General features: G+C 45.7%; 1 protein-coding gene across 2 annotated transcripts in view; it reads right to left on the bottom strand.

The window, feature by feature from the left end:
• LOC108518740 (retinol dehydrogenase 16) overlaps positions 1-5,069 on the bottom strand; it is a 40,052-nt gene extending 34,983 nt beyond the window's left edge. The window contains exons 1-3 of one of the 2 annotated variants that reach the window (XM_017857359.1): positions 4,576-5,069; positions 2,366-2,624; positions 296-459 (exon numbers count right to left, since the gene is read on the bottom strand). In XM_017857359.1, coding sequence (XP_017712848.1) covers positions 296-459; positions 2,366-2,624; positions 4,576-4,888 — 736 coding nt within the window. In that variant the 5' untranslated portion in view covers positions 4,889-5,069. Of the gene's footprint in view, positions 1-287; positions 460-2,365; positions 2,625-4,575 lie in introns of those variants that run through there. The other variant, XM_017857358.1, reaches the window with a different exon arrangement.
• Between the last annotated feature and the right edge of the window lie 8,318 nt (positions 5,070-13,387).

Here is a 13,387-nt window from a genome sequence, read left to right as displayed (position 1 = left end):
TAANGCCAGCTTGTTATCAGTTACCAGTGTCTTCCCTTTCTGGCTTCACTTTGCTCCTCAATAATGATATTGAGTTCAGATAGACACTGGTCCCAAGTTCTGAGAAGCCTGGATACTTGCTTTTCATGACCAGTTGACCACACAGTACCCATCATGGAAATGGGGCTAAAGGTCTCCACTTTGTGGGTAAGGAAGAGCCTGGAGATCAAACTCTAATGCTCTTCAGACACCAATGGTAGACCAGGGATTCCACATGAGGGTTTGCTTCTCTCCCCACTCTCCACTGCTTACTCACAGGATGCAACAAACTTCTCGCCGTAGATCTGCTTGACCTCTGGACTGGACCGGTCCCAAATCTCCAGGAAGCTCTTTAAGAATCTCTCTTTACTGGTCACAGCAGTCTTGAAATAGCCAGGCTCAATCATAGCCACCTTCACCCCAAAGTAGGAGAGTTCCCTCCTGCAAGAAAGAGAAGCAGAGGGGAAAGACTTCAGGGGTCATGGAAGGTAAAACACAAACAATAAAAGTAAAACTATGACAGCACAACATATGAGGACAACAGGTGAGATAGAAAGCTTGGAATATTTAATTTCCAGCAATCAAGGGGTCATAATAATGAAGGAATCATTGCCTCTGTATGGGGTTTCCATATTTTACACACATGAGCTTACTAGCCCTAAATCCTACCAATTCCAAAGCAAGGCAGCACCTTAGTGCTGTCTCCTCCTATGGCCCTCACATCCAATGGATCACCAGAATTCCCACATTTTGCCTCCTCTCCAGTCCTCAGTTCCCTCCATCCTTTTCCTGCCCCAGGAATCTCCCTGGCCTCTGAGCTGGGTGATGGCATCTGTCCTCTAAGAAGCATCTGTCTTCAGTCTGGCTCCCCACTTTCAGCCACTGGGCTTCCTGCAGTCGGTGGGTGTCTAGAAGCTGATTAGATCAAGGAACAAATCACTTTTTTGGGGGGTTTCACTCCCAACAGCATAAAGCACAGCTCCTGTCCAGGACTCACAGGCCATCAAGGAGCCCACCTATGCCCACCTGCCCAGCATCCCCCACCAGGTCTGGCCTTGACCTTCACCACAAGAGGACTCTGCAGTACATGCAGGTGGCTAATGCTCACCCTGGGCCTGGGCTGATCGCATTCCTTCATCCAGGATCCCTTCACAGCCTTCCTTACCAGGCTGCCAGGTGGAGTTCTCAATCCCCAGCTCGAGTTCTTAATCCCCAGCTCAGACAGAATCTCCAAGACTCTTCCCAACTCAGATGGGTACCATGACCAGCAAGGTTGACTTGATCACCAACCTTATAAGCATTGGCAGTTGATTCTAGATCTCTTGTACCTCTCTCAGGTATCAAGATTTAGCTCACAGACAAAACCTTGTTGTTGATTAAGGATGGATTTTTTTGTCACTTAGACAAGGGCCTAAAGCATCTGCTGTGTGGACTCAGTTGCTCTACCCATTGTCAAAGGGGCTCTGGACATGAATTCTGCTGGGAAAGACCATCTTCTGCATACTGTCTTTGGGTTTCAGAGAGCCACGAAGGAATGGCCTCAGGGCTTGAAGCATTTCTCTCCCTAGAGAGGAAGAGCCCCAAAGCCAGGCACCCATCTCCTGGTGTGGAAGTATCTTTCCCTGTTTCTGACTCAGTGAGTGCTCTTGCATCTGCATAAGCATGTGTGTCTCTGCGGCACTAAGTCATGCCCCAGCTTTACAAGTATTTCAGATTCCAGGGAGGAGGGGTCGGGGGCCATCTACTACAGCAAGAGAGGGGTGTGAGCAAGCCACATGCCCATTGTCAGCTGCCGGGAAAGCCTCCTTGGCCAGGGGACCAACACACACTGTTGTAGCTGATCTTTCTCTGCTCCTTCTCTAGGGTGCAAAGCATTCTTCCATCCAGTGCTGACTGCCTGGTCTGCCTTTGTGGCTCCAATACCAAGGTGCAATGGGAAGAAGTGTTTAGGGTCCTTCCCTGGGATTAGTCATTGATAAACAGTATTCCCCTGTCCTTGGCTTGGGAATCTCAGTAGCATATTCCTCTTGACAGGATCTGAAGTCAAAGATCCAGGTCCAATTCTGCCTCTGGCAGTTTCTGACCAGGAGATCCATCCAGGGAAGAGGTATCATTCAAGAAACTCTCTGACCTGAGGCCCCTCCTGCCACCCAGCACTCAGGAAGGTGCTTCCCAGTGAATGGCCAGCCCAATCCAGAAAGAGGAAGATGAGAGTGTCACACATGAAGACAGAGAGGGATCTCATGAAAGGGCCTTACAGGCTGGGATTCAAGGAACTCCCTGGAAAAGACTTCCCCACAAAGACAGGAGCAGGAAGACTAGGGCGGGCCTCGTCCCAGAACCATACCTGAGGGAGTCGGAGAAGGCTTCCACGCCATACTTGGAGATGCAATAGCCTCCACCAAAAAGTGACACCCGGCCACAGATACTGGAGACGTTGACCACACGGCCCTTGGCCTTCCTCACTAAGGGCAGCAGGCTCAGAGTCACGTCGATCACCCCCAACAAGTTCACGTCCAATATGGTCACAAAGTCCTGCTTGGTCAGCAACTCATTGGGGGCCACAGGCAAGGAGATGCCAGCATTATTCACCAGGCCCCAGAGTCCTGGGACAGTGGGAAGATGAGACAGCATCACTGTGTTGTGCCTGTGCAGGTGGATAGTTAGGGTGCAACTCACATCCCAATAAAGTGAAGGCAGAATGACAGGTGTGGGATGGGGAGGAGGGTAAAACAAGCACCACAGTATCTGCAGGGGTTGGGTCTGGACATTCAGCAGTTGGTGGGCCATGGAACCCAGTTCTTTTTCCATTTACTCTTCAGGGCCCAGCTCACTGCCTGAAAGACAATAAGCTATTATCCCTATTTAAGGATTGCATGTTAAAGAAATCATGTTAAAGAACTATTGTCCATGTCTGGAAACATGAAGACCAATGTTTGGTTAGTTAAACATGAATGTTGCTGACATTATAGACATTCACCTGCATTTTCAGATATGCTAACGCCTTGTATAGTGAGTGTTCTGCAACCATCTGTTGATGGAATAAGAGACATGAGAGAGGGAGAGTGAGGGAGAGAGGGAAGACAGAAAAAGACAGACCTGAAGTCCTAGGCTTAGGGGAACTTGGAGAATATCCTGTGTTTGACCTCGGGGCACTGGTCTTGAAACATCCTGCATCAATATCCAGTAACATTTTTATAGAAAGCACTGGGGAATTCCAGTGCACAGGCTTTGGGAAGAAAGCAAGGTTGCATCACCCCTCTCAGTACACAGACTCTACCCTCTGCCCCAGAAAATGTCACCCTCTCCTCCTACTGCATCAGAAGCCCACTCTTCATCCTTCCCTTTGGTCCCAAGTTCACTCAGCTCTGGGAAAATCTCTCTGGAAGATGCAAATACACGATCCCCAAGACTTCAAGTCAATAGAGCTTTCAACCCATAGAACTAGGGGGCAGGAGCACAGGGTCACTTGAGTCCGGGCAGGGGGTGGCAGTTGTTGATCTGGAAGGGTTGGCCTAGGCATATGAATCCATCCCCTGCTCAATAACAGGCCCTGCCCTGATGCAAATGCAGATTCCTCCACCCAGACATCTCACACTTATAGAGACGCTGGCCAATAAAAGTCCACCAAGACGACATTTATGACGATAAAAAGCTATCATATCCAACCACTCAGTATGGTTTACATAGGTAGGCTATTGGAATGATACAGTATTCTAAATAATTACATACAATTTTATAAAAATGATCATTATGGTGTAAAAATGTTTATCTTCTCCAGAGAATCTAAGGTGACTGAAACTAAGAACAAAATATAAAATCCTAAATATGTATAATTGTAAAAAGGACTTATGTATGGATGACAATTTCAGGGAAACTTTTGTTTTCATCTTTATTCTTTTCATTATTTTCAACAAAGATCATATTCTGCATTTATTGTTACATAAAATAAATCCATGTTTCTTTCTTCCCCTGTAATAAGACAGATGAATTAGTGTAGTGAAAAGAAGAAAGAAAGAAAAAGTAACACCTTACTAGTTCTGCTTTCCTTAAGCAGTCCTTATGCTGATACCCTCCTCTGAAGACGGAGATGGTCGTAGCTCTTGGTGGATGCTGATAGGCCCTAGCAAGAACAAGGTAAAGTGCTGGGAACGCAAGCCCAGCTCCAGCACAGCTACAGCCTCCGTGCACCCTTGCAGCCCCATGCTCCCTTCTCAACCATGCTCCAGCAAGTCTCCAGATCTCTAACCCAGGCTCCCAGCATCAAACAATCCATGATTTCTGCTTAGACAGGAGGGAGAGGATAGAGAGGAATTCTGGAGAGAAAAATCTCATCAGGGCAAACTCTCCCCAAGACTATACACCTCCAATGTCGGGATAGGTTAAAGATTGGAAAGAGATGGGGCTCAGGCCAGCCTGATTAGTGAGAAATACTAGAAAGCTACTGTTACTTCAACCTGGAAAGACACTGTAGAAACCTTCCCAGGGAGCAGACAGGAGGTGGTCCCTTCACACAGAGGGAAGACACAGACAGACTTGAGAAATCTGGGTGGTTACCTCTGTCCCCCACGCGTTCCTTCACCCATTGGGCGGCTGCAACAACACTCTCTGTCTTGGTGACATCCAGGGTCACCGTCTCCAGCCTGTCTGAAGTCTGGTCCCTCAGCTGCTCAGCTCCTTTCTCCGTCAGACACGCAGCCAGCACCCGCAAGCCTCGTGCGTCCAGCTGTCTGGCCAGCAGTTTCCCGAAGCCAGAGTCACAGCCCGTGATGAACACATACCTATCTCTCAGGTGGCTCAGCACCTGCCTCTCCTGGTACCAGTGCAGAAGGTAGTACAGGCCCACGAAGACTGCCAGGTAGAGCCACATGGCTTTGCAGAGGACAGACACAGACAGGCTGTGGGGGAACCCAGAGTCTGGCCTCTGTTGACACAGGAGGATTTAAGAACACAGAGGGCTGTGGTAGGCAGGGAAACCCTCAGGCATTTTGGTCAGAGTCCTCACTTTCCTCCTTGATGACTGTCTTTCTGCAACATATTTATTCTGGCCCCACCTCTCTGCTCTTTGAACTGCTTCTGCAGTATTCATGCACACCTTTGCATGTGCCCAGTCCTGCCCAGTAGGAAGATATTATCACTTGGCAATGTGTCCTTAGTCTCCTGATTTCTATTGCCTTGCTGTGCCCACTACATGCATGCTGTGTCCACGAAGGAGCACACACATATATTCACACAGGAACACACACAGAGCCCACACAGGCTCACTCACACACAGCTGCCCACACACACCCTCCATGGAAAACACACCCCTCTGCTCTAAGTACAGGGGTCAAAACTATCTCTACAAATCTCCTACTCCTACAACCCTGGTCCGTGATCTTTTGAACATAGAAAGACCTTATTGGGTAGCTACACATGGTTTCCAGGCAGATTAGATGGAAATCCCTCTCTGAGCCTGAGTTTCCTTATCCTGCTCAGCACGCTAGAATATCAATCACTCCTCAGAAAACTAGGGCATGGTCAGGCTCTCTAGGAGGAGAAGGAGTAGACAAAGGGTGGGCAGGAACAGGTTCCCTCCTGCTATAGCAGTTTTTTGGGGCAGAAAGATTGCAGGATCCTATGGGGGTGTCCAACCTCAGACGTAAAGAAAGCAGGGAGAAGACGGGCAAATAGGAACAGCTGCAGTCTGCAGCTCCCAGTGTGATCAATGCAGAAGATGGGAGATTTCTGCATTTCCAACTGAGGTACCTGGTTCATCTCACTGGGACTGGTTGGACAGTGGGTGCAACCCACGCAGGGCAAGCTTAAGCAGGGCAGGGCATTGCTTCACCCTGGAAGCATAAGGGGTTGGAGGATTTCCCTTTCCTAGCCAAAGGAAGGCATGATGGACTGTACCTGGAAAAACAGGACACTCCTGCACAAATACTGTGATTTTCCAACTGTCCTAGCAAACGGCACACCAGAAGATTGTATCCCATGCCTGGCTTAGCATGTGCCACACCCATGGAGCCTTGCTCACTGCTAGTATGGCAGTCTGAGATTGATCTGTGAGGCAGCAGCCCAGCAGGAGGATAGTTGTCCACCGTTGCTGAGGCTTGAGTAGGGAAACAAAGTGGCCAGGAAGCTTGAACTGGGTGGAGCCCACCACAGCACCACAAGGCTTGCTGCCTCTATAGACTCCACCTCTGGGGGAAGGGCATAGCTGAAAAAAAGGCAGTAGAAACGTCTGCAGACTTAAACATCCCTGTCTGACAGCCTTCACAGCCTCCACAATCGCAATGGTCCCCCGGTCCCACTTCTCTCTTTCAAACTGTCTTTTCTCAATCCTTTGACTCTGCCAGACTTTGTCACCCCCATGACCTGGTGTTGGGTCTGGCAACCCCAACATTCCTGGCACCCAACGTGGAGCAACAAAGACTCTGGTGAAGGAACACCAGGGCATGTGAAAGCAAAGGACGCATCATCAAAGGACACCCAAAGACGTCTAAAAGAAGCTTGGCAGGAAAGCTCAGTGCTCAGAAGAACCAGAGTAACAATGGGACAAAGTGAAAGCAGACATTCTGCTTATTTAAATTTCTTAGAGGATTTTTTATGAAGATGGGGAATGAAAGTTAGTACTCAGAATTTGTTATCACTCTTTAGTGCAGTAAAGCAGTTTTGCCCATGGTTCCGGAACAAGGGACTATGGAGTTAGATGAATGTGAGAGAATTGGCAGAGATTTTTAAAAAGCATATAAAGGGTAGAATAGTTCCTCCTGCTTCCAAGATGGCCAGATAGGAACAGCACCAGTCTGCAGCTCCCAGTGTGAGTGATGCAGAAGACGGGTGATTTCTGCATTTCCAACTGAGGTACAGAGTTCATCTCTCTGGGACCAGTCAGACAGTGGGTGCAGCACATGGAGAAGAGCGGTGCATCACCTCACCCGGGAAGCACAAGGGATCAGGGAATTCCCTTTCCTAGCAAAGGGAAACCATGACAGACGGTACTTGGAATATCAGGACACTCCCACCCTAACGCTGCAATTTTCCAACGGCCTTAGCAAACGGCACACCAGGAGATTATATCACGCACCTGGCTCAGAGGGTCCCATGCCTATGGAGCCTTGCTCACTGCTAGCACTGCAGTCTGAGATTGAACTGCAAGGCAGCAGCAAGGCTGGGAGAGGGGTGTCCACCATTGCTGAGGTAAAAAAAGTGACCAGGAATCTCGAACTGGGTGGAGCCCACCACAGCTCAAGGAGATCTGCCTGCCTCTATAGACTCCACTTCTGGGGGCAGGACATAGCTGAACAAAAGGCAGCAGAAACTTCTGCAGACTTAAACGTCCCCATCTGACAGCATGGAAGAGTGTAGTGGTTTTCCCAGCATGGATTTTGAGATCTGAGAATGGACAGAATGCCTCCTCAAATGGGTCCCTGACTCCCAAGTAGCCTAACTGGGAGACACTTCCCAGTATGGGCTGACTGGCAACTCATACAGCTAGGTGCCCCTCTGAGACAAAGCTTCCAGAGGAAGGATCAGGCAGCAACATCTGCCGTTCTGCAATATTTGCTATTCTACAGCCTCCGCTGGTGATACCCAGGAAAACAGGGTCTGGAGTGGACCTCCAGCAAACTCCAACAGACCTGCAGCTGAGGGTCCTAACTGTTACAAGGAAAACTAACAAACAGAAAGGACATCCACACCAAAATCCCGTCTGTACACCACCATCATCAAAGACCAAAGGTAGATAAAACCACAAAGATGGGGAGAAAACAGAGCAGAAAAGTTGAAAATTCTAAAAATCAGAGCACCTCTTCTCCTCCAAAGGAATGCAGCTCCTCACCAGCAATGGAACAAAGCTGGATGGAGAATGACTTTGACAAGTTGAGAGAAGAAGGTTTCAGACGATCAGTAATTACAAACTTCTCCCAGCTAAAGAAGGATGTTCAAACCCATCATAAAGAAGCTAAAAATCTTGAAAAAAGATTAGATGAATGGCTAACTAGAGTAAACAGTGTAGAGAAGTCCTTAAATGACCTGATGGAGCTGAAAACCATGGCACAAGAACTACGGGATGCATGCACAAGCTTCAGTAGATGATTTGATCAAGTGGAAGAAAGGGTATCAGTGATAGAGATCAAATGAATGAAATGAAGTGAGCTGATGAGCTGAGGAACTAATGACTAATTGAATTTCTCCAGTATAATCAGAATCAATTATTCCCATATGCACAGTGACAACTTTCAAACTTAGACTAGACTTTCCAAGTAATAAACCAACTGTTTAACCCCCAAAGGGACCTTTTTTGGTGACTTTCCAGGAAGCAAGCAGATGGGAATTGTGCTGCAGAGGTCTACGACAGCACTGCCTACTGTGGCAGGGGATAATTGTTGTACATTTGTAAGGGCACTGGCTGTGCTGGATATGCCTCGGTTTGTTGAGGGGCTCAAGGCAGGCCACTCTTCCCATATCCCGAGACAGGTTGTCCATCTTTGCTAATTTTACGATGACACTGACTTGCCCAGTGATTGCCTTTTTCACAATGGAGGCATACACCGGGGCTTTTCTGTTGTTTGATGGTAGTAGCTCTTGCCTTTTGGCTTCCTTTTCTGCATTCCTTTTTTGTATGCCCAAACTGCACACAATTGAAACAAGAGCCTGAGAAATGGGGCATAATCCAGCCTCATTTCTGGAGTTACCTCCAATACCATTGCAAGCCTTAATATATTCAGCTAAGTGAGCCTTCCCTCTCAGGGGTCTAATAGAAGTTTTACACTCTGCATTAGCCTTATTGTATGCAAGAACCTGTATTACAACATCTTGAGCTGCTTTTTCAGTTATGGCTTTATACACAGCCTCTTAGAGCTGAGCAATAGACTCAATATATGGTTCTTTAGGTCCCTGTCAGATAGAACTGAAGGAAGGATATTTTCACACTAAAACATTTATCCTTTCCCATGCTCATAAGCATACAGAGCGCAGCTGAGCAACAGCAACATCCTCCATTACTGCTTGATTTTCTAGTCAACCCCAATCAGGTCTGACTCCCATTAACTGTTCAAAGAAAACAGTCACAGGTGGTTGTGTTCGTGTATTTTCCCTTGCCTGAGTTTGAGCTTCATCAACCCACCAGGTTTTAAACTGAAAGTACTGAGATGGAGTGAGAACAGATTTTTTTAAAGTATCCCAATCATATGGTATTAATCTATTATCAAGAGAAACATTTTTTAATAAAGTTTGCACAAAAGGAGAGTTTGGCCCATATTGACTAATGGCTTGCTTGAATTCCTTTAACAGCTTAAAAGGAAAGGTAGTCCAATTAGCTATATTCTGTCCTCCCTGCTGGATTATAGTTATGGGAAATTCCCATGCTTCAAGGTCTCCCTTGGCTCTAGCCTGTTGAATAGAATTGTGTATAGCACCACCAATTTCTCCAGGTTTTAATGTTGCAACTACAGGAGCAGTAAGTTTTGTAGCTAATTCATCTTCTCACCCATTAAGGGGAGAGAGAGGAGATGGTCTTTCACTTAATTCAGCAAGTGGTGTTGACGGGTTAGTAAAACACACTTTTTTCAGTTTCCCTTTCATTTCTTTAATTTCCTCCGTTTTCTGTTCCTCACATTCAGAATCTGAATTTAGTTCTTTACACTTGTCCTCCTCTTCCTCATCTGAATCTGCCTCATCATCTGTTTGAAATGGCTCAAGAGCTGCTTTTATTAGCACCCACATTGACCAAATCAAGACTGGAATTTTTGCTCCATCTTTATATGCTTTTTTTTTTTCAAAAGAAGAAATCATGAAGTTTTATTATAGAAAATATAGACATTACAGAAAATTATTTAAAAGGAAATAAGAATCACTTAAATGCAACTTCTGAGAGGTAATACTATTAACACCATGGCATGCAACACAACAATTTTTCTATGTGTATAATCATATGATTTTTTAAGTGTTTGATACAGAATTAGAATCACACTTTTCAAACTGTTTTTTAGCCTGCTTTTCTCCTGTAATTATAAATGATTAACATTTCTTTTGTCTTTATGCAACAGTTCATAGAGCGGACTCTGGATCTAGCCTATCTGAATTTGAATCTTGGCTCTGCCACTTACTGTGTGACCCTTGGTCATGTCCTTTAACTGAAATAGTTTCTGCAAATTCCTCATCTTTAACATGGGGATAATGATGGTTCTTTTCTATTTCCTAGGTGTCTCGGCTGGTTTGAGAAATAAAGGGAAAGAGCACAAGAGAGAGATATTTAAAGTTGGGTGTCCGGGGGAGACATCACATGTCGGCAGGATCTGTGATGTTCCCCAAGCTGTAAAACCAGCAAGTTTTTATTTGCGTAATTTATCCCAAGCTCTCATACACACCTTTGTTACTTGTTCTATGGTAAAAGCATCAAAGTTCAATTGGGCATAAGTATCAGAGGAACTATCAGAGCCTGTGAGCTGAGCTTGAGTAATTAGAATGCCATTAGTCCAATTTAGTTGAACCTGCAAACCAGCCTCTTCTGACCACCAAGTACGAAATTATAAATGCTGAGATGGGGTCAGAGCAGCTTTTGCCAAAAGGTCCCAGTCTAAAGGAAGTAAAGTGACCACTGTACAAAGAGTTTGTAATACCATTTTAACATAAGGAGAAGTAGGGCCATACTGAGTACAAGCATCCTTAAATTCTTTTAAAAAGGTAAGATTAAGAGGTACATAACGCATTTGTACCCCTTGGAAGTTAGGTGGGTCTAGTGCAACCAGATAAGTCCACGCGTCTAATCCACTTGTTTCTTTGTTTTGGCATAATAGGTGTTGCATTGAAGTTTCAAGAGTAGGCATCTGAGATGGAGTTGGCATAGAAGTGACAGGAAAAGCATGCATAGATAAGGGAAACTGAGGCTGAGAGGGTTGACTGGAATGAGAGTGTGAGAAAGGGGGATTGGGGGAGCAGAAGGAGCACAAGTATACTGGTGATTACTGGCATTCATGTGTGAAGAAGGATATGAAGCCGTAGTCTGAGTGGATGGCAATGTGACCAGCTGAGGACCTGAAATGACAGGAGGGTGAGGGGCTGAAGTGGAAGTGGGAGGGCCTGAAGAATTATAGGTAAATTGTAGCTTGGTCCCAGAGCCATCAGGTGACTCTGGAGGTTTGAAAAGAGAAGAATTAGTGTATATATGGTCCTGGGCTGTGTGAGTTGGGGCTGCAGCTGCTGCAAGTACTGGCTCTTGGTGAAAAGAAATAAGATCATCAGCGGGTGACCATAATCCAAAGTCCCCAGAGTTAGACATTGAATTTTCAACATTTTCAAGTGAGGGAGGAGTAGCTGAAAGGAGAGGCTGATCAGATTACGAAGGCCATGTGGGAGAGGATGGTTGAGGAGGAGGTGGAGTGTTGTCAGTTCAGAAAACTGGTAACTATAGGGAGTCACAGGATTGGTATGTCATCAAGATGGCTCCTACCAAGGCCTAGTCACCCCAAAGGGTGACAGGAACATAATTCCCTGTGGAGACCAGTTCCCTGAATGTTTCAGCAACACGATCCCATACTTCTACACCTAAGGTTCCTTTTTCAAGAAACCAAGGACAGTATTGTTCCACTGTCCTGAATAGCGTGACCATATTTTCCATGGGCACTCAAACACCACCCTGTTTTAACATTTTTATATAGCAGAGATAAGCATGATGTTTGGACTCTGCATGACCGATAGTTAACCCAGACCATATACAGACTACTCATCAGTCATCAGGGAGTCGAACACACATTTCTGTGAACCAAGCTGATGTTGTTTCTCCGCACCTCCCAAAGGGAATCAGGTTCCCACATGCACTTAGGAAAAAACAAAGACCATGTTGGCATGCCAGATATTGGGGGAAACCCAGCCCCGATATTTATCATGGGTTCTTTTCTATTTCCTAGGTGTCTCAGCTGGTTTGAGAAATAAAGGGAAAGAGCACAAGAGAGAGAAATTTAAAGCTGGGTTTCCGGGGGAGACATCACATGTCGGCAGGATCCGTGATGTTCCCTGAACCGTAAAACCAGCAAGTTTTTATCAGTGATTTTCAAAAGGGGAGGGAGTGCACGAATAGGGTGTGGGTCACAGAGATCACATACTTCACAAGGTAATAAAATATCACAAGGCAAATGGAGACAGGGTGAGATCACAGGACCACTGGATGAGGTGAAATTAAAATTGCTAATGAAGTTTCAGGCACACATTGTCGTTGATAACATCTTATCAGGAAACAGGGTTTGAGAGCAGACAACCTGTCTGACCAAAATTTATTAGGCAGGAATTTTCCTCATCCTAATAAGCCTGGGAGCGCCACAGGAGACCAGGGCTTATTTCATCCCTCTGACTTCGACCATAAAAGACGGCATGACTTGAGGGGACCATTCATAGGCCTACCCTCAGGGCACATTCTCTTTCTCAGGGATGTTCCTTACTGCGAAAAAGAATTCAGCAATATTTCTCCTATTTGCTTTTGAAAGAGGAGAAATATGGCTCTGTTCCATCCGGCTCACTGATGGCCAGAAGTCTTATCTCTGATGTTCTCTGAACATTGCTGTTATCCTGTTCTTTTTTCAAGATGCCCAGATTTCATATTGTTCAAACACACATGCTCTGCAAACAATTTGTGCAGTTGACACAATCATCGGAGGGTCCTGAGGTGACATTCATCCTCCTCAGTTTATGAAGAAGATGACAGGATTAAGAGATTAAAGTAAAGACAGGCATAGGAAATCACAAGGGTATTGATTGGGGAAGTGATAAGTGTCCATGAAATCTTCACAATTTATGTTCAGAGATTGCAGTAAATACAGGCATAAGAAACTATAAAAGCATTAATTTGGGGAAGTAATAAATGTCAATGAAATCTTCACAATTTATGTTCTTCTACCATGGCTTCAGCCGGTCCCTCTGTTCAGGGTCCCTGACTTCCCGCAACAGATAATAATGGTTCCTACTTCACAAAGTGTTGTCAATATTTAAGTGATTCAACATTTGCCAAATACTTAGAACAATGCTGGCAAGTAGTGTGGGCTTCATGGGGCTAGCTAAAGCTACTATAACTACTACTACATTTTCTTCTACAACATCATTTTTTTAAATTATACTTTAAGATCTAGGGTACATATGTACAACATGCAGGTTTGTTACATATGTATACATATGCCATGTTGGTGTGCTACACCAGTTAATTTGTCATTTACGTTAGGTATATCTCCTAATGCTAACCCTCCCCCAGTCTCCCACCCCATGACAGGCCCCGGTGTGTGGTGTTCCCCACCCTGCATCCAAGTGTTCTCATTGTTCATTTCCCACCTATGAGTGAGAACATGCAGTGCTTGGTTTTCTGTCCTTGCAATAGTTTGCTCAAATGATGGTTTCT

Source organism: Rhinopithecus bieti, unplaced genomic scaffold, assembly GCF_001698545.2.
Source record: "Rhinopithecus bieti isolate Rb0 unplaced genomic scaffold, ASM169854v2 scaffold_45897, whole genome shotgun sequence".
NCBI classification, from domain to species: Eukaryota; Metazoa; Chordata; class Mammalia; order Primates; family Cercopithecidae; genus Rhinopithecus; species Rhinopithecus bieti.
This window is presented reverse-complemented; position numbering and strand designations above follow the sequence as displayed.